Here is a 24,671-nt window from a genome sequence, read left to right as displayed (position 1 = left end):
AAATATTCTGCAAAGGCAAAATATATTATAAATTGGAAGAGCTACAGTATGTCATTTTTTGTTGTTGTTGTTAAAAATCGGAAGTGATCTACATTTCTGAGAGTAGCTTAGTGAATGAATGAGCGTCTGTAAACATGATGGGATTAATTGTACATGACCATTAAAGTGGTAATTATGCTGGCTGTAAATTAACATTGAATAATAGAAAGTGGCTCTTGTTTGTTGAGAGCTACGGTGTCAGTCCTTCTCAGCCCCAAGAGCACATTTTGTGAATCACACGGGTGAGGTCTGGGCATTGGGGTCTCTTTCGAGGCTCCCTGGTTGATAGTACTGCACACCCAAGGCCAAGAGCCAGCCTGCCAGCAACTTCTCTGGGTGGGTCCTTAACGACCACCAAGCCTTGTCTTTGCACATCCAAGTTGAGACGGGGGCTCGGTGCTCCCTTCCTGCTCGCCCCCTAGTGGGCAGTGCGGGTGATACTGTTTGTTTCTAATTTACTGACTGGAAAAGTACCATCGCCCTGTAACAAGCCATCCCCAAACTTACCAGAGTAGAACAACCGCTGCTTTATGAGACCCGCAGATCCTTTGGGCTAGGAATTCCTACATCACCATAGGAATCTCTTGCCTCTTTCCCGCAATGTCTTGGGTTTCAGCCGGAAAAACTGGAATTTGGCTACCTTCCTGCTAGCGGCTGGAGTCATTTCGGACGCCGTGTGTGTGTGTGTGTGTGTGTGTGTGTGTGTGTGTGTTTGTTTTAAGTCATCTCTGCACCCAGCATGGGGCTCACACTCATGACCCTGAGACCAAGGATCGCGTGCTCTTCTGACTGAGCCGGCCAGGGGCCCCTGGACGCGTCTTTATGCGTATGTGTGGTGTGGAGGCCAGGATGATGGGGAAGATGCACTCCATGGGGGCCGTCGGCCAGAGCCCTGCGACTGGCCTCTCCGCGGCTGGGGCTTCTCAGCACGGAAACTCACAGCTCCGGGAGCAAACATGATCGTAAGCAAGACCTTCCTTGCCTCGTCTTGGAAGTCAGTCACGCTCCTTACACTGTCCTCTGGTTATTGAAGTGGTCGCAGGCCCACCCAGATTTCAGGAATGTTAAGGAGGCAGGACTGAGAGGACTTTGTGACAGACAACGGAATGTGGCAAGTGAAGGAAGCAGTTGTCCGAATGCTTTTGCTTCATGTCGTGGGACATGAGAAGAAGACACAGAAACACGCAGCTCGCCATCCCAGCGCAGGAAGAGGAGCGCTAAATGCTTCACACAAAAACGAGATCTTGAAGTGGTGGCAATGTGGTGTTTCATCTTTGATATTAATCGTTTTTAGTAGCTCTTCTCAAACCTAACTCCCCACCGAACCTCTTCACCGACAACCCCTGAAGATCCTTGTTGGAAACCACACCCCCACGGGACTCAGGTCTTAAGCACGTTCTCCAGACACCCCGTGAAAAATTCGCCCTGTCCCTTACTGTGTGGCTTGGGGAAGCACAGTGCTGCTCTCGCTGTGGACTGCACGGTTCACCCCACTAGGATCACGGGATCCAGATGAGCAGGCAAGAGGCCCATCAAGATGTTGCCGGGTGGACCGGGGAGCCCCCCACCGCCCCGAACCGGAGGCCTCCACCCAGTCCATCCCCAGCATGTGGCCAAAAGCTCTTGGTCTCATTGCGAGAAAGAATTCAAGGACAGACCAGACCCAGCGGTTGAGTGGTGCAAGTAGGTAAGTTTACGAAAGCGAGTGTAGACTCCTGAGACTAGAGCAGGTGAGCTCCAGGGAGAGCTGCTTGCACTGGGGTGTGGGTCTCTATCTTACGACACTTCTTACCTCCAGGAGAGGATTTCTTGGGAGCAGCCTTTCTTGACTTTCCTCCCTTACTTGGTCAGGGTTTCCAGCCTTCTTTGTCTTGGGCCTGTCTGGTTTGAGCTAGCTTCTTGTGGCTCCATTTTGGACTGTTGCCAAGAGGGGTCTCAACCACCACCCCTCCCCCATAGCCGCCCCTGACGCCCCCTTGGCAGGCCTCCAGGCATCCTATTAAAACCTAACTCACTGCCTCCTCTGACATAATCTATCTTCTTTCTTCCCCCTTTAGGCTTTTGATATTATGAGAGTGACCCACGGCAGAGAGCACAGCCTGATTGAAGATTTGATCCTGCTTTTAGAAGAATGTGACGCCAACATAAGAGCATCCTAAGGGCTCTGGCAGAGGGAAGGGCAGCTTCTGCCCGTACCGGATGCCTCACAGAGCTCACACACCCCACGCCGCTGTGTGAGCCTCCCTCCTGGCAGTGCAGTTCTCTGTTCATGTGAAAAACAAAGGAAGACATACATTGTGCAAATCACAAGAAGCGTTAGCTGTAGAGAAGCACAATTACAATAAATAGAAAAAATGTGGTTGAAAATGCCATCTGGTAACCGTTGCTTCCTCACTGGTGACTTCAGTGTTGAAGAGCTCAACATTCTCCAGGGGAAGGATAGAGAGTTCTATTAAAAGCATGACAGTACAAGCTGTAACTTTCTCTTTGGATATCTGTGGGGATAATTGGATTAAAAATCAGTGTTTTCTCAAGCAAAAGCTTATTGTCTGTTTTGTCAAGAAAGCAGAGTTTCGGATGTTTTCTTTACTTAATAGAGTAAGTGACACGCATATTCCTTACTTACTCCCAAATACGTCTCTGATACAAAAGTGGTGTTCCGCATCCTAGAAAGAAGTCATTTTAGGTGTTACTAGAAAAGCACTGACGTCTTAATGGAAAAAAAAAAGTCTCAAGTGTCTCACGGCTCTTTGTGTAACTCTTCTGCGCGTTTTGTACCATTTTGTACACGTCACGCTTTTTGTTTTCTTGGAGTCTGTTCCGTCATCCTTATATCTGCGGCTTGGCCATGTGACGTGCGCGCCCCAAAGCTCCGTTATCCTAGATCCCAGCTCAAAACAGATGTTTTTGTTTCTTTTTCCTGTCTACCTGCTTTTCTACCTTTCTGTGCTATTCAAATTTGGGGAAACTTTTCCTCTGGGGGGAGTAAAGGGGGTGATTTCTTCTATGGCTCCATGACCCTGTGAGCAGTTTTGTCCCTTCTACGTGGATGGGTTCGGGCAATACTTAGGTAATGAGGGAGGCTCCAGCCACCCCCGCCTTATTTTACAAGCAAGGAAAGGAGGTACTTACTAGGTGTGGCGTCCTGTTCCCCAGTCCCCAGGATCCGCCCCGCCCTCACAGAAGGAGCGCCGAGGCCACGCTGGGCACGGGCCACTGTCAGAGTAACACACAGACGCCTGTTCGAGCTGGAAGGGACCAGCCTCACTTGGCAGCTAAGTCTGACTGCCAGAAGCCAGAGTCGACATGCTGAACGCCTGGCGATCGCTTCGATCGTGGAGACGGGCACGGTGTCTGGCTCCCGGGTGCATTCCGCAGGCTCTCCGTCAGCCGCTTCTGCTGGCCTAGGCGTGGCTCATGGCCTGCGGTTGCCTGTGGGTCAGCCGGGGAGAAGAGGGTGATGGGGTCGTGAAGCTCACTGGGTTGCCCAGCCTCATTCATGTGGCAGCAGGGTGCCAGGAAGAGGAAGCAGGCGAGCCTCAGCAGGCAAGTACTTCCTGTGTCTGCTGGCTTTGACTTTGCCAATATCCCACGTGCCAAAGCCAAGCCCAAGGCCAGCCCAGAACCGGTTGGATAGAGCCTCCTCGCAGCCATCCTATTGCAAGGGCATGAGACTGTGGAGAGGAAGATAGTGTGACCATCAAGGCAATCCACAGAGCAGTCCTGTGTTGGTGTTCCAGAACATTCCGTGAATCAGATGACATTCATAGACCTTCTTTCTGGAAAACCATATCCACCCAAACAATTTGCTCTTAGGATCAGGGACCCTTGAACTCCCAGTGGCCCATCAGTGGGCTCCCCGGAGTCCTTCACCTACCAAGAAGTAGACTTGTCACCTTTCAGAATCACTTACAGGAATTACACTGGTTCGTCATTTTAAATTCATCAGAGGAAAAGAAAAGCCATAACAGAAGGCGTGGGTGGTCCCTCACCGGCCAGAGGAGCGGGGTTCACCGCTGGAACCCTGTGTTCGCCGGGTTTCAGAGTGAAATTTATCAGTCGGTGATGGTCCTCGATAAAGCGATTTGCCGTCCGCCTCCTAGAGAAAGTGGGAGAGGCTTTTAAACCCCTCTGGGCCCCCTTCCCGCCATCTGAGGGAAGGTTCCCTCAGGAGGGAGGGGCTCGGCTTGTGTCGGCTTCTAATAGAAGCAGACATTCAAGCAGTGGTAACCGTGTACCCCGCATCTGTACCACAAAATAATTTGGGGGAAGGGGACGGGGAGCGAAGTGTTAAGTCTCTGTCACCGTGGCGGAGGATTTATGGCCGCCCCGGCCGCCATGACCATGATTTCATTAATCCATCGTCCCCAGAGCAGCGGGCTTTTTGCACATCAGTAACTTGACACCATTAGTTGCTCCTCTGGGATGAGAACACATTTAAACTGAAAATGAGCACACCGGGCATGATTTATAGGCCGGCGGTGTGGATGCCAAGTGTGCACGGAGGAAGGCCGGCTCCGTCCAGCCAGGCCAGGATGCTGGGCAGCAGAGGGCGGCCAGCGCGACACGACGCCATAGGGCCATGGACCACAGAGGGCCCCCCTGGCTTTGCAGCTTCACCGCAGGGATAACAGGGAAAGGCCTTCGTGGGGGCCCACTCCGGAGTCGGGTCTTGAGAATTCTCCTCTGGCCCCGTCAGGAAATGACAGTACACTCAGTCCAAGGAGCCCATGGGGATGCCCCAGGGAGAAGGTTCTGGGCGTTATCTTTGGAGCATCATAAAATCATCTCAGGAGCAGTCCTCAGCAGAAGCTTCAGGAACGCACCGGAGCCCTCCTTTTACGTAAGGTCTGTAAGAGATCGGCCTGGTGGAGAAGGGCCAGCAACACCCCCCTTCCCCCAACCCCTCACTCCCAGTGTGGGACCGTCCCTTAACCTTTCAAGCTTTGGATGCGTCAGAATGCTGTGGTCTCGCAGTCCACCTGGTCCACGCCGATTCTGAACATCAGAGACCGGTTCTCTGCCCGCGCACTCAGCCCCGCACCACCGTCACCCCCACCAGTCTTCAGCACAGAAACTGAGGCACTGGCTCTCTCCTCTGACAAAGGTCTGTCCATGCATCCTCTGAAGGCCATTTTCATTCCTGATCTCTTCCCGGGCTCCTCACAGGTCCCAGCACCTCATCCCTCACCCCTGCAAAGACCTCCTTATCTGTCTCACCCCTCCTTTCTCTGTTCTCCATCAGAGCTGCCAGAGGCACCCTCCAGAAATGCCCACTTCCTCAACTCTTAGAGCCCCTCCGCTCTAAAGCTGGCAGTGGTTCCCGATTGCCACTAGGCTCAAAGTTCAGTCTTCAGACTGGCATCTGTGGTCCCAAATCACTGAATCTTAGACTTCTTGGTACCCCCATGCATCTGCCGCTCTAGCTGGACCAGTACGTGGCCCCCACCCGGCTTCAGTCTCCTGAATCGTGTCCTCTTCTTGGACAGGCCCTCGTTTGTTCGAACCGACCTAATCCCTTTTCTTCTCCGTCTCTCTCTCTCTCTCTCTCGATCTTATCAGTCCTCAGAGACTTAGCCTGGGCCTCCGTCCTCCTGTTTCTTTCTTTCTCTCTAATTGAAATACAGTTGAGTCCGTAACCATAATTCTTCTATGTGACACTCAAGTCCTATCAGCTTTGGCTATTGGGATTTTCTTCAGGTTAAATGTCTTGTGTGTTCCTATCATTTTGGAAACACTTTTCTACTCTGAGGTACAGTGAAATGTTTAGGGCTCACATTATACTTTCCCACTCTGGACTGGTAATTAGCCATTCTTTACGAAGCCCTGGTCTTGTTTGGTGAGGAATGGTATCCAGGAACCCTGATCCCCTACACTGTGTTTGCTTGTTGCTACGCAGTGACGCTCTTTTCTAGACCTTTTAAAAAATCATGAGTTTGGGGCACGTGGGTGGCTCAGTGGGTTAAAGCCTCTGCCTTTGACTCAGGTCATGATCCCAGGGTCCTGGGATCAAGCCCTGCATTGGGCTCTCTGCTCAGCGGGGAGCCTGCTTCCCCCTCTCTCTGCCTGCCTCTCTGCCTACTTGTGATAGCTTTCTGTTAAATAAATAAATAAATGAAAAGTCTTAAAAAAAAAATCATGAATTCACACTGAACCTGTCGGTTAAAATCCAGCACCTGGGGTGGTTCCTCATTTCCCGCCTTCGTATTGGTACCTCTCTCATAAACACAAAATAGGCTGGAAATTATTAAACCACAACCACTACCAACAGCAGACCGATGGAGTAAAATCTTTTACTTTTTTTTCTAAGATTTTATGCCCTTAGCAAAAATGTATTGTCACAACACTATGTTTGAAAGTTTAAAAGTTTAATTATTCTTTTCATTGTGGTTATGTCATCAGTTTGATACCCAATTAGATTTTTTCTATCCAACTTTAAGGTTTTCCCCTCTTACTGCTTTATGTTGGTATGTAAAAATCAATATAAATACACAATATATATTAACATAAATTTTCCAATTACTAATAACACCACAATGAATAACCTTGTGCATATGGGGGGTTTTTTGTGTGTTGGTGGAGATGACTCGTTAGGGTAATTTCCCAGAAGTGGAATGACTGATCCAAGGGTAAGCGCATATGCCATTTTATTAGGTACTGTCAGTTTACCTTGGGAGGGGTTACGTAACAATGCCTGCTTCCCCTCAGTCTTGCCACTAAGGTGGGTTTTTCTGCTTTTGAATTTTTTGCCAAGCTGATGCATATCTCATTGTACTTTTAATTTCCTTATTGGTGAAGTTCGATGTCTTCAAACATTTAAAACCTTTTTGTCTAATTTCTTTTGATGAACCCTACAGGTCTCTTATCATCTTTCTATCCGATTCTTTGGTCTTTTTTTTTTCCTTATCTTTAGTTGTCTCTAGATTAGGAAGATTTTCCTAATTTTCTGTAAAATTTAGTCTCTCAGTTTGCCACTCATTTTTTGACTTTGCTTTAATATTTTGCCCTGAGTTTCTTTGAAGAGCGTTTTCCAAAAACACTCTGTAAGAAATCTACTCCAGGGTAAACCAGGGTCCTATTGGAAAGTTACAGTAGCATCACCAACCTTCCCAGCTGGTCCTTGGCTCTTTTTAATTACTATTATTTATTTAAATTCAATTAGCCAACATATCATTAGTTTTTGATGTCATGTTCCGTGATTCCTTAGTTATGTATAACGTCACGTGATGTGATGAGCACTGGATGGCCCTTAATTCTTAGCTGCTCCTGAATTGAGTGGATATTTTAAAAAACCGTTTTTCTGCTGCCCATCCTATGATCTCCCTATCTTCAGCCAGCACCTTGCCTACTCGAGGCTCTTTACCTGGCGGGTGATTCAGTGTACTGTTCCTGAGCCGTCTGGGTCCTTCGTGGTCTTGCATTTTGGGGTTGCCTTAATGTTCCCTTAAACTAATTTCCATGTTAAAGCAGCCCCTGGCTGAGACGTGGTCCTCCTTACCCACTATATGACAGCAGTTGGATCCTGGGATTCAGTCTTTCCAACAAGAACAGTAGCGCGCTGCTTTGCCTGTTGATTCAGAGGCATGATGAGTCCCAAATGGCTGTAAGGTCATGTCAGTTTTCACAACGATGGAGCCATTGTTGTGTTCCCTGGAGGAATCCTGTCTCCTTTAGAAACGAAGACATATAAACTAGAAGATCTCAAGGGCACAGGAATAGGAAGCAAAAATTGCACAAATGCATCATTAGCTGTGATTGTGAGAGAAAAGTATTTATAGCTCCATTTAAAGATAAATGCCAACCTAGCATATCAAAAGTAACTGTAGAATAAAGACAGTAAGCATCCCAATTGTGCTTCCCACAAGTACTTTCCTAGGACCTAGTAGATGAATTTCATTCTCTAATCATCTTTTAAAAAATATGTTTATTATGTTTTTTATTGAAATATAGTTGCAGGGTGCCTGAGTGGCTCAGTGGGTTAAAGCCTCTGCCTTTGGCTCAGGTCATGATCCCAGGGTCCTGGGATCGAGCCCCGCATCGGGCTCTCTGCTCCATGGAGGGCCGGCTTCCTCCTCTCTCTCTGCCTGCTCATCCTACTTGTGATCTCCGTCTGTCAAATGAATAAATAAAATCGTTAAATATATATATACAGTTGACACACAATATTACATTAATTTCAGATGTACACCTCGTGATTCAACAATTCTATACAGCTGCTCTGCTCACCACAACTGTAGCTACCATCTGTCACCATATGCTATAATAACAATACCACTGACTATATTATGCCAGACCTTCCATTCCTGAGCCACCTTCATTCCGTCACTGGAAGCCTGCATCCCCACCCCCCCTTCACCATTTTGCCCATCTCCTCATCTGCCTCCTCTCTGATCGCGACCCATTTATTGCCTGTATTTATGGGCATTTCTGCTTTTTATTCATTTGTGTTTTAGATTCCACATATAAGTGAAATTATATGGTATTTGGGATCTTTTGTCTGAATTATTTCACTTATAATAATACCCTCTAGGTCCATCTATGTTATAGCAAATGGCAAAAGCTTATTCTTTTTCAAGACGGAGTACTATTTCATTATATATATATATCGCATCTCTATCCATTCATCTATCCCTGAATACTTACTTTGCTTCCATATCTGGGCTATTGTAAACAATGTTGCAGTAAACATGGGGGTGCATGTATCTTTTTGAAGTGTTGTGTTCATTTTCTTTGGGTAATTATCCAGCAGTTAAATTGCTTGATCTTATGATATTTCTACTTTAAGTTTTTAAAGGAAATTCTATACAGTTTTCCATCAGTACCAATTTACTTCCCGTCAGTAGTGTACAGGGGTTCCCTCTTACCATATCTTCATATCATTATCTTATTATTTCTTGCCTTTTTGTTAATAGCCGTTCTTTTTTTTTTTTTAAGATTTGATTTATTTATTTGACACAGAGAGAGAGATCACAAGTAGGCAGAGAGGCAGGCAGAGAGAAAGGGGGAAGCAGGCTCCCCACAGAGCAGAGAACCCGATGTGGGGTTCGATCCGACCCTGAGATCATGACTGAGCCAAGGTCAGAGGCTTAACCCACTGAGCCACCCAGGCGCCCCCAGGTAATAGCCATTCTGACAGTTTTGAGGTAACATCTCATTATGACTTTGATTTGCATTTCCCCAATGATGAGTGAAGTTGAGTGTCTTTTCATGTTTCTCTTGGCCATCTGTATGTCTTCTGGAAAAAAATGTTTCAAGTCCTCTGCCTATTTTTGATCAGATTATTTATGTGTTAGGTGTTGAGTTGTATAAATTCTTTATATAGTTTGGATGTTAACCCCTTACCAGATATGTCATTTGCAAACATCTTCTATTCATTAGATTCCTTTTTTGTCTTATTAATCATTTCCTTTATTGTACAAAGCTTTTTAGTTTGGTATAAAATGGACTTCAGTCCATTTTGAGCTTATTTTTGTGTGTGGTATTAAAAGGCGGTCCAGTTTCATTCTTCACATGTACTGTCCAGTTTTCCAGAACCATTTATTGAAGAGACTGTCTTTTCCTCTTGTATATTTTTCCTCCTTTGTGGTATATTAACTGACCATAGAAGTATCCTTTCTGGTCTCTCTATTATGTTCCATTAATCTACATATCTGTGTCTGTGGCTGTACCATATTGTTTTGATTACTATGGATTTGTAGTATATCTTGAAATCTGGGATTATGAGTCTTCCGGGTTTGTTGTTCTTTCTCAAGTTTGCTTTGGCTATTTAGGGTATTCTGTGGTTCCATATGAATTTTAGGATTATTTGTTCTAGTTCTGTGAAGACACTATTGGTGTTGTTTTTTAAGAATTTACTTATTTATTTAACAAACAGAGATCACAAGGAGGCAGAGAGGCAGGCAGAGAGAGAGGGGGAAGCAGGCTGTCACTGAGCAAAGAGCGAAACATGGGGCTTAATCCCAGGACCTTGGGATCATGACCTGAGCCGAAGGCAGAGGCTTTAACCCACTGAGCCATCCAGGTGCCCCAACACTATTGGTGTTTTGATAGGGATTTCATTGAATGTGTAGATTGCTTTGGGTAGTATGGACATTTTAACAATATTAATTCCAATACATGCACATGGTATATCTCTCCATTAGTGTTGTCTTCAACTGCTTTCATCAGTGTTTTTAGTTTTCAGAGTACAGGTCTTTTACCTCCTTGGTTAAGTTTATTACTAGATATTATTTGGAGTACAATTATAAGTGGATTTTTTCTTAATGTCTCTGCTACTTTTTTATTAATGTATAAAGACACAGCAGATTTCTGTATATTAATTTTGTAATCTGCAACTTTACTGAACTCATTTATTCTAATAGTTTTTTGTTGGAATCTTTAAGGTTTTCTATATATAGTATCATGTTTGTAAATAGTGACAGTTTTACTTCTTTCTTACCATTTTGCATGCTTTTTTGTCTTTTTGTTGTCTGATTGCTGTGGCTATGACTTCCAATACTATGTTGAATAAAAGTCGTAAGAGTAGACCTCCTCGTCTTGTTCCTGATCTTAGAGGAAAAGCTCCCAGTTTTTCACCGTTGAATATGTTAGCTGCATGTTAATCATATATGGTCTTTTTATGTTGAGGTTATTCCCTCTAAACCCACTTGGTTGAGAGTTTTTCAAACAGTTTTTCTGCATCTGTTGAGATGGTCAATATCAAACATACCAACATTCACATTATAAGGGCTCCAGAAGAAGAAGAGAGAATGAAAGGGGTGTAAAACAGAATTTAAGAAATAATAGCTGAAAATACCCTGAACCTGGGGAAGGAAGCAGGCATCCAAGTTCAGGAAACAAAAAGTTCCAAACAAGATGAACTCAAGGAAGTCCTCATCAAGATATATAATAATCATAATATATATATTATGTAAGTAATAATCAAAATGTCAAAGATGAAATATAAAAAGAGAATTTTAAGAGGAGCAAGAGAGAAGTAACTACTTACATACATGGGACGCCACATAAGGCTATACACTGATTTTTCAGCAGAAATTTGGCAGGCCAGAAGAGAGTGGCATGATATATTCAAAGTACTGAAAGTAAAAAAACCTACAACCCAGATTGCCTGGCAAGTTTATTGTTCAGAGTTAAAGAGAGATGAAGAGTTTCCCAAACAAACAACACTTAGAAGTGTTTATCACCACTAAATTAGATAAAACAACTAAAACCCTCTTCTCCTGAAAACAAAAACATACTCCTTAGAGAAAACTGGAAAAATACTATCACAAAGCAGAAAGTAAAAATTACATTTCCTTCATATGTGCAGAGATCTACCCTATTTGCAGTCTGGCATGTTTCCCTCAAGTCTTTTTTTAAATTTTTTTTAGTTGAAGTATAGATAACAGACAATGTTGTATTACTTTCGGGTGTACAACACAGTGATTCTACACTGTACATTACACTGTGCTCACCACAGTAAGAGTAGTCACTATCTGTCAGTATATGATGTTATTACATTATTTTTCACCCATGGAGTTTTGTTTTCCTTCAAATTCAATTTAGTTAACATATAGTGTATTTTAGTTTCAGAGGTAGAGTTCAGTGATTGGTCAGTTGCGTATAACACCTGTGCTCATTACAGCAAGTGCCCTCCTTCATACCCATTACCCAAATACCCCCTTCCTGTACTTACCTCCCCTCCAGCAACCATTTGTTCCCTGTTGGTAAGAGGCTCTTATGGCTTGCCTCACCCTCTGTTTTTATCTTATTTTATTTTTCCTTTACTTCCCCTATATTCATCTGTTTTGTTTCTTAAATTCCACATATGAGTAAAATCACATGTCATTTATCTTTCTCTGACTTATTTCACTTAGCATAATACCCTCTAGTTCAATCCTATCATGCAAATAGCACTATTTCAATTATTTTTGATGGCTGAGTAACAGTCCCTTGTCTATATGCAACGCATCTTCTTTATCCATTCATCTGTCAGTGGACATCTGGGCTCTTTCCATAGTTTGGCTATTGTGGACATTGCTGCTATAAACATTCAGGTGCACGTGCCCCTTTAGATCACCACATTTGTATCTTTGGGGTAAATAAGGTAGTGCAATTGCTGGGTCGTGGGGTAGCTCTATTTTCAACTTTTTAAGGAATCTCCATACTGTTTTCCAGAGTGGCTGCACCAGCTTGCATTCCCACCAACAAAGTAAGACGGTTCCCTTTTCTCTGCATCCTCGCCAACACTGTTGTTTTCTGAGCTAATTTTAGCCATTCTGACAGGTGTGAGGTGATATTACATGGTGGTTCTGATTTGTATGTAAGACCAGCCTTTATATGGATTTGCAATCCAGGTAGTTGAAGCCTAGGCTGACTAAGGAACATCTAGTTGCAAACTGACTTGAGGTGGTTCTCAGCTGGTAGTTCCTATAAATCTATGGCAGAAACAAATGAAAAAAGCTCACTGGAGAAGGAGATATTCATCTTAGGTCTCTAGGAAAGCCCACAAGTCCTTTTTGAAGGTCAGTGAATGACCAGCCAATGGTAAGCAGGAACTCAAGAACAAAAACAACATGAGTTCTAGAAAAACAATAAGCAATAGCAATACACTTACTCACATTCTGAGTACTGGAAATGCCATATCCATATTTTAAAACTGTTAAGTTCACTATTTTAATAAATTACAAATAATAGACTTTTTAAACTATAAAAAATAAGGAATTATTAAAAGTGACATATCTGACAGGAATCATAGTGATGCTAGAGATGAAAAATACAGTAATTGAAATGAAAGCTGCTGTAGACATCTTTTACAGCAGCCTTGTCATCAAGAAGAGAGAGTTAGTGGATTGGAAGATGGGTCAGAAGAAATTATCCGTAATACAACACAGAGAAAAATACAGAAGTAAATAAGTTAAGCAACAAGGAAGAAACAGTAGGAAGGTCTACTTTCCATTTCATCTAAGACCCATAGTTTAGGAGAGAGAGTATGCAGAGACTGGATCTAAGCAAACAATGGTTGAAAATTTCCAAAACCAATAAAAGCACTAATCCACAGATTTAATAAAGAGAATTGAATAAAGAATTGAATAAAGAGAAATTCACAACAGATAGAACACTGTGAATTTAAACAAAACTACAGGAAAAGAGAAAATCTTAAAAGCAACCATAGTAAAAGGGCAAATTACCTTCAAAAGAATGTGAGTTAGAAATACAGGTGACTTTTCCTCAGCACCACTAGAAATCAGATACAATGGAATGGTGTTTTCAGTTGATGAAGGAAGGTAGCTGTTAGCTAATTTGTTATAACCTGAAAAGGAATCTTTGAATAATGAGGGTGAAGTGAAGACATTTAAAAACAAAAAGCAAGAGGTCTTCTTATTAAGAGGCCTGACTGAAAAAATGCTAAAGAAGATTCATCCTACAGAAGGAAAGTAATCATAAATGGAAGGTTATAGCTGCAAGAAGAAATGAGAAAGAAAGTGTTGAATATTTGGACAAGTATACATGAAGTTTATCTTTATAAAACCTTAATAATACATCTACTAAGGTTAAAGATAAAACATAAATTAGGTCATGATAACAGTATGTAAGGAAGGAATAAATAAAGGTAAGATGTTCTGAGGTCCTCATATTGTCCAAATTGAGGGTAAAGATTTTGATTTTTAGATTTTGATCATTTAATTATGCATGTTTTAATTTCTGGGATAGCTGCTAAAAGAGAGTCTGAGTGTATAACTTAGAAGAGAAAAGGGGAATGATTGTTTTAAAACTTTTTTTAAAAAAATTTGACAGAGAGACATCACAAGTAGGCAGAGAGGCAGGCAGAGAGAGAGAGGAGGAAGCAGGCTCTCCACCAAGCAGAGAGCCCATTGGGGGACTCGATCCCAGGACCCTGAGATCATGACCCAAGCCAAAGGCAGAGGCTTAACCCACTGAGCCACCCAGGCGCCAGGGGAATGATTTTAAAAATCCTCCACTGTCTCCTCATCAAAAAAAAAAAAAAAAATAGGGCAAGGAGGGAAAAGGGAGGAGCAGGGAGCAAAACTTAAAAAAATGAGAAAGGGAATTTTTAAACACAAAATAAAATATTGGATTTAAATAAAAATATATCAGTAATTACACTAAATTCATTTTATTAAGAAAAGTAAATATAGGGGTGCCTCAGGTGACTTGGTTGGTTAAGTGCCTGACTTGATTTCACCTCAGGTCGTGATCTCAGAGTCATGAGGTTGAACCTTGGGTCCAGCTCTGTGCGCAGAGGGGAGTCTACTGATTCTCCCTCTCCTCACCTCTCTGCCTCCTCATGCTTGTGATCAATCTCTCTCTCAAATAAATAAATAAATCCTGAAAAAAGAGGAAAGTATAAACAGAGAAGATGCTTCCAGTAAAATAGTATCAGACTGGATTTTAAAAACCCCAACTGTATGCTGTTAATAAGATACATCTAAAACATAAGGATACAGAATGTTTAAAGTAAAAGAAAAAGCATAATATGCAGATTCTAACCAACAGAAAGCTGGTGTGGCTGCTAATAATGTAATAATATAATATAATATGTGGGGTGCCTGGATGGCTCAGTCAACTAAGCATCTGCCTTTGGTTCATGTCATGATCCCAGGATCCTGGGATCAAGCCCCACTTCAGGCTCTCTGCTCAGTGGGGAACCTCCTTCTCCCTCTCCCTCTGCCTGCTGCTCTCCCTGCTTGTGCTCTCTCTCTCTCTATCAAATGAATAAATAAAATCATATATATATATATATATGTGTGTGTGTGTGTGTGTGTGAGATTATATATATGTGCATATATATGTGGTTATATATTACATACACACACAAATATATATATGGTAATACATATGCTTTAAGACAAATGATATTAGAAATATAATCACGGTAAATAGTTCATTCTACCAAGAAGATACAATTCTAAAATTTGTGGCTTGTAATAATATTACCTAAGTATAGATAAAGCAGAAATGAACAGAATTGTTAGACAAATAGAAATATCAACAATCATGAATACCGAGATACCAAATCATGAATCAGAGAAGAAATTAAAATGGAAATATGAACATATTCTAACTGATAAAAATTGTAGGATCAGTAATAATCAGACACAGTCATAATTGTATAGGCTAGAAATGTTCTAAGTTCCTTGCATTGTACAAATAAAAAATTCACTATCTCAAATTAGCACCCATCTCAAGAGGCTGGGAACAGCTCAGCAAATGTGCCCTACAAAAAAGTATGAGCAAGGAAATGACAAACATCAGAGCAGAACTTGGGGAAATAAAAGAGGAAGCTCAGAATGAGTGTATCAACAGCAATAACCATAAAACCAAAGTGAGTTTTCTGATGACCAATAAAACTGACAAACCTCTGGCAAAATTAATGCAAAAAAAAGAAGAAGAAGATACACATATCTGGTGTCAGGAATGAAAGGGAACCTCACTCCAGATGTCTTAGCATTAAAGAAATGGTAAGAGAATAGTAATGACTTCATGCCAGAGCAAATTCCTTTAAAAAGACATAATTTATCACCAAAATTGACACTAGAAAATTTTTTTAAAAATCTGAAAAGTGATAAAACCATTAATGGAAAACAATGCAGAATTTATACTCTTTAATACTCTTTCCACAAAGAAAATGACAAGCTGATTTTGTTTCACTAGTACAGTCTATCAAAACAGCGAAAGAAGAAAAAAAAAATCAATTCTTTACCATTCCCCCCCACCAGGGAACAGAATGATAAGGAATACTTGCCAACTAATTTATTCATTTTACCTTAATACCTAAATCTGACAGTACAGAATGGAAAAGTGCAAAACCATTTTAACTCAAGAATATAGGTGTAAGATTGCTAAGGAATAATTGCGAATGGGAGTTAGGAATGCACGGTATGTTGCTAAGCCAATGTTAGCAACATATAAACACACCTAGGAATGAGCCCACATTAGAGAGAGATTGCCATGTGAACACCTAAGTATGTGCAGAAAAAGCATTTGATAAAATTCAACATCTTTTCATGATTAAAAAGAAAACCCAGCAAACTAAGAATAAGGAAACTTTTTAAAAGGTGAAGGATACCTACAAAAATATTTGTGCTTAATAAGTGACACTTGAAGTTTGCCTTTTCTGGTAGAAGATAAGTCCTGAATGTGTAAGGCACAGGATAATGAGTATAGAAGACAGTATTATCATCATCAAACTTGCTTAGAGACTACGTCTTAATTATTCCCACCACAAAATAGAAGTAAGTGATAATTACATGATATGATGAGAGGGCTAAATGCTACAATGGCAATTATATTACAAGATATGAATTTATCAAAGCAACCTGTTGTATAGCTTAAATTTACACAATTGTTACATGTCAAATATGTTATAATTTTTAAGAAATTTGCCTTTAATATCAAGACTTTTCTCAGCATCATATGCAAGGTCCTAGTCTGTAAAAAGGCAAGGGTAAGACATAAGATTTAAGAATCAAAAGGGAAAAAACAAAACAATGATTTTTTTTTTTCAAATGAGAAACCCCTACTACCCATTATTACCTCCAGATCCAAAGAATCAGATCTCAGGCACCATGTGGGCATGACCTCAGGAAGAGGTTGCTCATATATCCTTAGAATATGTGTAGGAATTAGAGCAAGGAACAGAACAGAATAAAATAGAATTCTGGGTTAGGCTGCAGTTATTAATACAGGTGCACAAAGCAGAGGTTGTGGATTTAATGTTTCAACCCAAGGGGGGCTCTAACAATTTGCTTGCTTGCTTGATCGAAAACTAGATTCTGTTGGCTCACTTTATGCGGTTGGGTTCTCAGATCTTCCCGCATATGATGAAGAGGAAAGAATCCAGAGAGTTAAAGAGATCAAAATGTTGGAATGCCTCATCACGTGCTACCACATTCCCACGACTTCCCAGTCTCCGTAGTCTCTTTCAGAGGATACCCCCTTTACTAACATCTTGAAAGATGCTGTCATGTTAGAAGCATCAGCAACATCCTTGAAAGTACTCGGGTGTCTGGATTCTTAAGACCCAGCGATAAAGGGGAGAGTTGGTAGTATTGAAATGGGTTTTCCAGTTTGACTGGGAATGATGAGATAACAGAGGGGCAGAGCTTACCCTCCAGGGACAAGATTGGAACAATGTGTATAGTGCATAGCATGGACGATATGGTGATCAGAATATTTTGACTTCAGACCCTTGTTTTTAATATCCATCTACATGGACCACCAGAGCAGTTGGCTTTCACATGGTAGAGCCGGCGGTGCCCCTTCGCCATTTTGCTTCTGGGCTGTGTCAAAACCTAGCCTTTGCTGGTCTTAATTATTCTGGCAACCCTTGGCACATCCCGTTGGTACACTATATTGATGGCATCATGCTAAATTAGTGAACAGTCGGTGGAAAAAGTACCTTCACTGATGTACTAAGTCCATACCAGCCAGAGAGAGGGAGACAAGCCCTCCCCAAAACTGAGGACCTCATCACAAAAGCCAAGTTTCTTACTTATAATAGTGTAGATAATTTTGTGTTCTCTTCAAAGCAAAAGATGAGTTGTTGAACCTTATGGTACCTACCACGAAGAGAATGGCACAGGACTTAGGAAATGTCTTTGGATTTTGATGTTGTAGGTAGGAAAAGAAATATGATGGTGTGCTCAAGTACATAGGATGCAACAGTCTTAGATACCCCATCACCCCGAATTAACTGAGCTGAGAATAGTGCTGTAGTCTAATATGCCTTCAATTAAAACGGCAGCTTAGAAACAAGTGCAGGAGGTTGAGTTCTGTCCCTATGGCTGTTTTTTGTACTTTGAATCAGTGACCAGTATATGATTCTCTGTAGAGGAACTGATGAGAGGAGTGCCTGGGTGGCTCAATCACGTAAGCGTCTGCCTTCTGCTCAGGTGATGATCTCAGATTCCTGGGACTGAGTTCTGCATCAGGCTCCCTGCTCAGCAGGGAGTCTGCTTCTCCCTCTGTCGGCCATCCCCCCCCCCCCACTTGTGCTCTCTCCCTCTATGGCAAAGAAGTAAATAAAATCTTAAAAAAAAAAAAAGAAGTGATGAGAAAGCACACTTCAAACATATAAGCAGAAGCCATGAAATTATTAAAGACTGATATCCAGAATGTTCAATAAATTCATTTGTATAGGGGCGCCTAGGTGGCTCAGCTGGTTAAGTGGCTGCCTTCAGCTCAGGTCATGATTCCAGGGTCCTGGGATCAAGCCCCACATCGGGCTCCCTGCTTAGTGGAGAGTCTGCTTCTCTCTCTCCCGCTGCCTGCTGCTCTGCTTACTTGTGCTCTCTGTCAAATAAATAAATAAAATCTAAAAAAAAAAATTCATTTGTATATATCAATGAAGTAACTTAAAGGATAGAAAACCTGAACAGGCAAAAGAGGAAATCTAGGGACGCCTGGGTGGCTCAGTTGGTTAAGCAGCTGCCTTCGGCTCAGGTCATGATCCCAGGGTCCTGGGATCGAGTCCCACATCGGGCTTCTTGCTCGGCAGGGAGCCTGCTTCTCCCTCTGCCTCTGCCTGCCTCTTTGTCTGCCTGTGCTCACTCGCTCTCTCTCCTTCTGTCTCTGGCAAATAAATAAATAAAATCTTTAAAAAATTGTTTAAAAAAGGAAATCTTAATTATATTAATTGTAATAATTTAAGATAAATGAAATAATTTATAAAATTAATGATTTAATTATAATTAGTGATTATAATATAATTACTGATTTATTGGGGTTTAAATTTAGCTTTTTTGTTATTGCTTTCTATTTATACCAATTGATCTGTTTCTTTCTTGCCTTCTTTTAGACTTTTTTTTTTGAGAGAGAGGGAGATAGAGTATGCAAGGGGGTGGGGCAGAGGGAGAGGGGGAATTCCAGGCAGACTCTGCACTGAGTATGGAGCCTGACACAGGACTTGATCTCATGACCCTGAGATCACGACCTGAGCCTAAACCAAGAGTCAGTCACTTAACTGACTGTGTCACCAGGTGCCCTCTTCTTTTAGATTTTTTACATTTTTTTATTCTGTCCATTAATAGGAGGTGACACTCCCATACTGCTTTTTAGTGGAGAGTAAAAATTACAGCATGCATTGATGACTCCTCAAAGTCTGACATTTCTCAGTGTTTCATGCTCCTCCCCAGGAGCACAAAAATCTTAGCATTCCTTAACTTCATTCCCTGTGTCCTGATTTGCATGCTGTCTTTGCTGCATCTTTGTATTATATATAGTTTAAATCCCATGAGATTGATTGTTTCATAGAATCAACATTCATTTAGACTTGCCCTCATGTTTACCTTTTTGTTGCTTGTTTCTCCCTGTATTTCTGAATTTCCGCCTGAGGTCAATTTTCTTCCACCTAAAGAACAGTATTTTCTTTTCTAACAGCATATCTGTTAATAATGAATCCTCTCAGTTGTCATTTGTCTGAAAATGGCTTCATTTCCCCCTCACCACTGGAGTAAAAGTATACTTTTATTGGCATTCTAGATTAGCAGATGCTAGCATTCAGCACTTTGAGGATTTCATTCTATTGCCTTTAACAGCCATAGTTTCCATAGAGAAGTCATACGTGATTCTGTTCTTGCTCCTTTGATGACATCTGTTTTATTTATTCACGTAGCTCTTTCTCTTTCCCCTCTCTGCAGGTTCATTGTGATGTGTCTGATTCGAGATTTCCTTTCATTTGTCCTAGTTGGAGTTTGTAGGTCTCCTTGAATGAGTGCTGGTTTGATGTTGTTCAATGTCATAGAAAATTCTTAGCAAATCTACCTGAATACTGCTCCTGGCCCATTCTTTTGCTGCTTCAGAGACTCCAATTCCATGTGTGTTAGACCTTCCTTCTGTACCCCCTTGTCCTCCTTCTCTTCTGTTTTCCTTCACTTCATATGGGGTATTTTTTTCTGAATTTCCTTTTCCTTCTGGTTTATTGGTTCTTTTTTCAGCTGAGTCTAATTTGTGTTAGACTTCACCACTTAGTTCGTAGTTTCCGCTACTTTATTTTTTATATATAGAGGCTTCTTTTTTTAATAGCCCAGTTTCTACAAAAAATTCTCAATTTTGTCTTTCTTCTTACTGAATATATTACTTGTATCTGCTTGAAAATCTGTATCTGATCATGCCATTATCTGGGCCACCTTAACTAAATGAAGTGTTGTTTATTTCAGTTTTCCTTCATGTTGTTTTTATCTTTGTATGCCCAATTTTTAAAAAATTTAATAAAATATTGTATATATCCATGATATATAAAAATTTATAGAAATAATATATAGAAAAATGTTCTCTTGGCTAGGTAAGCTAGCAATCTTGGATCACCTTAATCTAATTTCAAGAACTGAGATGATATGAAGTTGAGTTTCAGTCTATCCCAGCTCATCTTCTCTCTTAGAGTATAATCCTCTGTGGTCTAAAGCCTAAGCAGAGGGGATATCAGGCCCTTGTTGAGCCCTAAACTACAGTTTTTGCCCCATAGCTCTCATAAATTCTAGTCAGCTTTCTGATTCCCCACAGCCTTTTTTGAAATTGGCATAGTGGAGAGAGCCAGTCCAAAGTATATCATGCCTTCAACAACGTGATAAAGAATATTGGCATAATCTCTTTTGTCCAGAGGATCTTGCTTCATTAAAAGTACTCTTGCATTTATTAAGAGCATCATGATCATACTGTGTCTGGCCTCTCCAGGTGACCAGATGAATCATAGGATTTTTTTTTTTTTATAGTAGAAGCATGATGAACACCTTGTGTGCAGTGCCCTGTCATAAGTCCCATTACAGTCAGGGTAATATTGGCTCTGATCTCTGCTATAGAACATACACAGGAATGTTGCTGCCTGTGCCTTGTAACTGGGGGGAGAGAGGAGGGAGGACACATGTGAGAGTGAAAGCCATGTGTAGAGGGGCCCCATCTCATTTTGCCTGCCTAAATTCAGCATCAGGAGAGTCACCATGAAAAGAAGGAACAATAAAACATGTCCTGTAAAATAAGGCTGCAAATTAGTGGATTTAGCTGAAATTTCCAAAAGAACCAATGGCCAGATGAATGTGCTAGTGCCAACATCCCCCATAGGCAGAGACATCAGGCTGAAGGCAAGGAAAATGTCACCACCTGTCTGCCAGGGACAGAGGCAGACACGCTCTTCCTCTCTGGCTCTCTGGCTCTACTTGCATCTCCTCAGGACGTCCCATCTTTTTTTTTTTTTTTTTTAAGATTTTATTTATTTATTTGACATAGAGATCACAAATAGGCAGAGAGGCAGGCAGAGAGAGAGAGGGGTGGAAGCAGGCTCCCTGCTAAGCAGAGAGCCCGATGCAGGGCTTGATCCCAGGACCCTGGGATCATGACCTGAGCTGAAGGCAGAGGCTTTAACCCATTGAGCCACCCAGGCACCTTGAGGGCATCCTGTCTCACCTACAGCAGCTACAGGATAACCACATGGATGCCTAGACTTTTCTGGCACATTCCCAGATTACACACATTCTGGGTTGTGTCCAAAGAAGAAATTATGATAAAACGTATCTAACATACAATTTACCATTTTAACAATTTTTAAATATGTACGTCCCTGGTATTGAGTATATTCACTGTTATTGTGCAACCAATCTCAAGAACTCTTTGCATCTTACTTATGAAACCAAAACTCAATACCCATTAAACAATAACCCTCCATTCCTATCTCCCCTCAACCCCCCAAAACCATCTTTCTATTTTGTTTCTGGAAATTTGATTACTCCATGTACCTCATACAGGTGGAATCATAACAATATTTGTTCTTTTGTGTGTGGCTTATTTCACTTGATATAATGTTTCCTCGAGTTTCTGCCATGTTGTGTGTACGCCACATGTAGTGTATTTTGTGTATCCATTCATCCATGGATGGAGAGTTGGGTTGTTTCCATCTTTTGGCTATCGTGAATAATGTTGCTGTGAACATTGGTATTCAGATATCTGGTCTGGTTCCTGCTTTCAGTTCTTTTGTGCACTTACCCAGATGTGGAATTGTGCACTTACCCAGATGTGGAATTGTGCACTTACCCCGCCGTCACGTACTAATTGTATGTTTAATTTTTTTGAGGACCTTCCATGTTGTTTTCCATAATGGCTGCCCCCATCCTTGCCAATGCTTTCTATTCCCTGCTTTGTTTTCTTTTGTTTTTTAGTGCTACCCCTCCTAATGGGTGAGAAGTGTTATCTCATTGTGGTTTTGATCTGCATTTCCCTAGTGATGAGCCAGACTACCTTTTGTTTGGTCACACTTAACATCTAAACTGCCTTTTATATCTGGAAGCAGATCTAAAATCCTTTGCTAGACCACATAAGGGTTTTTGGTTAAAGAGAAATAAGTGCCTGGGTGCCTGAGTGGCTCAGTTGGTTGAGTGTCCAACTCTTGATTTTGGCTCAGGTCATGGTCTCAGGGTCCTGGGATTGAGCCCTGCATCAAACTCAGAGGGGAGTCTGCTTCCCCCTCCTTCTCCCCTCCCCAATAAATAAATAAATAAAATTTAAAAGAAAAATATCATCGAAGTCAACCAGAGAGGTTCCTGGGTTGACCAGTCTGAGCCTTGGGCTATTTACTGAGGAAGGCTCTTCCCTGAGGCCCTGTAGGCCGGCTCCAGGAGTACAGGTGGGACACCCTCCTCTTAACCCCTCACTGTCTCTGAAGCACAGTGAAATTTACTTCAGATGTAATGGCTGGTGCCTTTTTACTGCTGCGAACAATGTGACATTAATTTCTAAGAGGTGCCATCTTGCAGTTCAATGTGTTTCATGGGTCACATGATCTCCGATTACTAAGGTGACACTTAGGACAATTTTATGGCAAATTGAATCCCAAATTACAGCCCCTGAAGGGGTCCACATTAATAATGGTCTGTAAGAGCACAGCAGGGGGCCTAGGCCAGGTTATGTCGCAATCAAGTACAGTTACTAAAGCAACATTGCAGTAGGACCAAGAAGAATGTGTTATTAAGACACATACGCTGATCTCCTTTCAGCAAGGGAGCGGCCAGATTGCTGTAGACATCCCTGGATTGTGGAATAATGAAGACTGCATTATGTTCACATGAATTGGAACTTCCCTGTAGCTAGCTTAAGAAGCGTGACCCACTATGAATGAATTGGAATTACTTTTTCTTTCTTTCTTTCCTTTTTTTAAACAAAAGGATCCTACACTAATCATTTAATTTCTCCTATGGGCATTTTACTTCTTCCAAGTGAGAAACCAGTGCCTCTAGCCTAACAGAGTGTGAGGAAGTCTACCTGGGTCTTCATTAAGCAAAGCCTCTAAAAATAATAAGTTTGTTTTATTAGAATAGGATAATCTCTGAGTGATTTCAGGATTTGAACGCACTTCTTCGAAGCAATGCGCTACGTTTGCGAGAGGCTAGTAAAGGAGATGGTTCTCCTCCCTTTTAAGAATCTACTGTCGTGGGTGCCCAGGTGGCTCTGGTGTTAAGTGTCTGACTCTCGATTTCGGCTTAGGTCATGATCTCAGGGTCGTGAGATCAAGTCCCGTGTTGGGCTCCTCGCTGAATGCGGAGTCTGCTTAAGATTCTCTCTCTCTCCTTCTGTCCCTCCCCACATGCCTGCTCACAGGTGCTCTCTCTTAAAAAAAAAAAATCTCCCATAGGAACCAGATACTGACATTGAAGCAAAAATAAGTGTCAGATAAGAACATTGTTTATGCTGTATTAAGCAACATCACCCTGGGGTTTAGGCTTTTTTTTTTTTTTAACACGTTAAATATTGGACTATTCCTGGATTCTTGTGCCCTGGGACTTGGTTCTGTGGGTTCGTTATGTCCTACATGGGGAGTACGCATTTCTAACTAATGTAAAAGACGAGGTGTTACCCAGTTCTTTGCTCTTTCGGTTTTCTTTAAAGACTTGAGCGTCCTTGTGATATGACTAACGAATGCATTCACCCGCTAGAACTAGCTTGCATATCTATCCTATGCGAGGTGTGCTGCTAGGTCCTAGGGAACCAGATGCTGTTATGTCTTATCTGGACGTATGGTCTAGCAGTCAAGACACACTGGGCATGCAGAACAGTAAGATGTGATAAATGGGACCTTTTTCGTCACCGAGCGCCCATCCCCTGGGTGCTAAAGACAAGATGGACCTTCTAGAGACTTTCCAGCGGTGATCCCCAGCAGATAGAGCGTATTTAAGTTGAAAAAGAAAGGATAGGGGAAAGTGAAGAAATTAACTATTATGGACTGAATTCGGTCTCCCTGCATGTTAATGTGGTGAGGTCCTAAACCTTAGTACCTCAGGGAGTAACTGCATTTGGACACAGGGCTCTTCCAGAGGGGGCTCAGCTAAATGAGCTGATTAGGACAGGCTCTTATACAAGCTGACTGGTGTCCTTAGAAGAAGAGGAAATTTGGACCCATAAATTGTCTGTCTGCCCAGGAAAGAGGCTTCCAAGGAAACCAGCCCTGCAGGGTCCTGGTGAGACTTTCAGTGCCTCTGGAAGGGAGAGAAAATACATTTCTGTTGTCCCAGTCACCTGGTCTGTGGTAATTTTGTTGACGCAACCCAAGCAAACCAACACACTAAGTGTTATTTCTATTGGGATATATATATATATATATATTTTTAAAAAACACCACACCACCACCACCAACAACAAAAACAACTAAA

At 41.9% G+C, this 24,671-nt stretch overlaps 1 protein-coding gene across 4 annotated transcripts in view; it reads left to right on the top strand.

The window, feature by feature from the left end:
- SMYD3 (SET and MYND domain containing 3) overlaps window positions 1-24,671 on the top strand; it is a 769,649-nt gene that overhangs the window by 701,173 nt on the left and 43,805 nt on the right. For 2 of the 4 annotated variants that reach the window (XM_059412568.1, XM_059412566.1), the window contains one exon: window positions 2,097-5,974. The exons of the other annotated variants lie outside the window; for them this stretch is intronic. In XM_059412568.1, coding sequence (XP_059268551.1) covers window positions 2,097-2,198 — 102 coding nt within the window. In that variant the 3' untranslated portion in view covers window positions 2,199-5,974. Of the gene's footprint in view, window positions 1-2,096; window positions 5,975-24,671 lie in introns of those variants that run through there. 4 annotated transcript variants of the gene reach the window in all.

This window comes from Mustela nigripes, chromosome 10 (genome assembly GCF_022355385.1).
Source record: "Mustela nigripes isolate SB6536 chromosome 10, MUSNIG.SB6536, whole genome shotgun sequence".
Taxonomy (NCBI): domain Eukaryota; kingdom Metazoa; phylum Chordata; class Mammalia; order Carnivora; family Mustelidae; genus Mustela; species Mustela nigripes.
The sequence above is the reverse complement of the archived record's forward strand: the minus strand, read 5'-3'. Positions and strand labels throughout refer to the sequence as shown.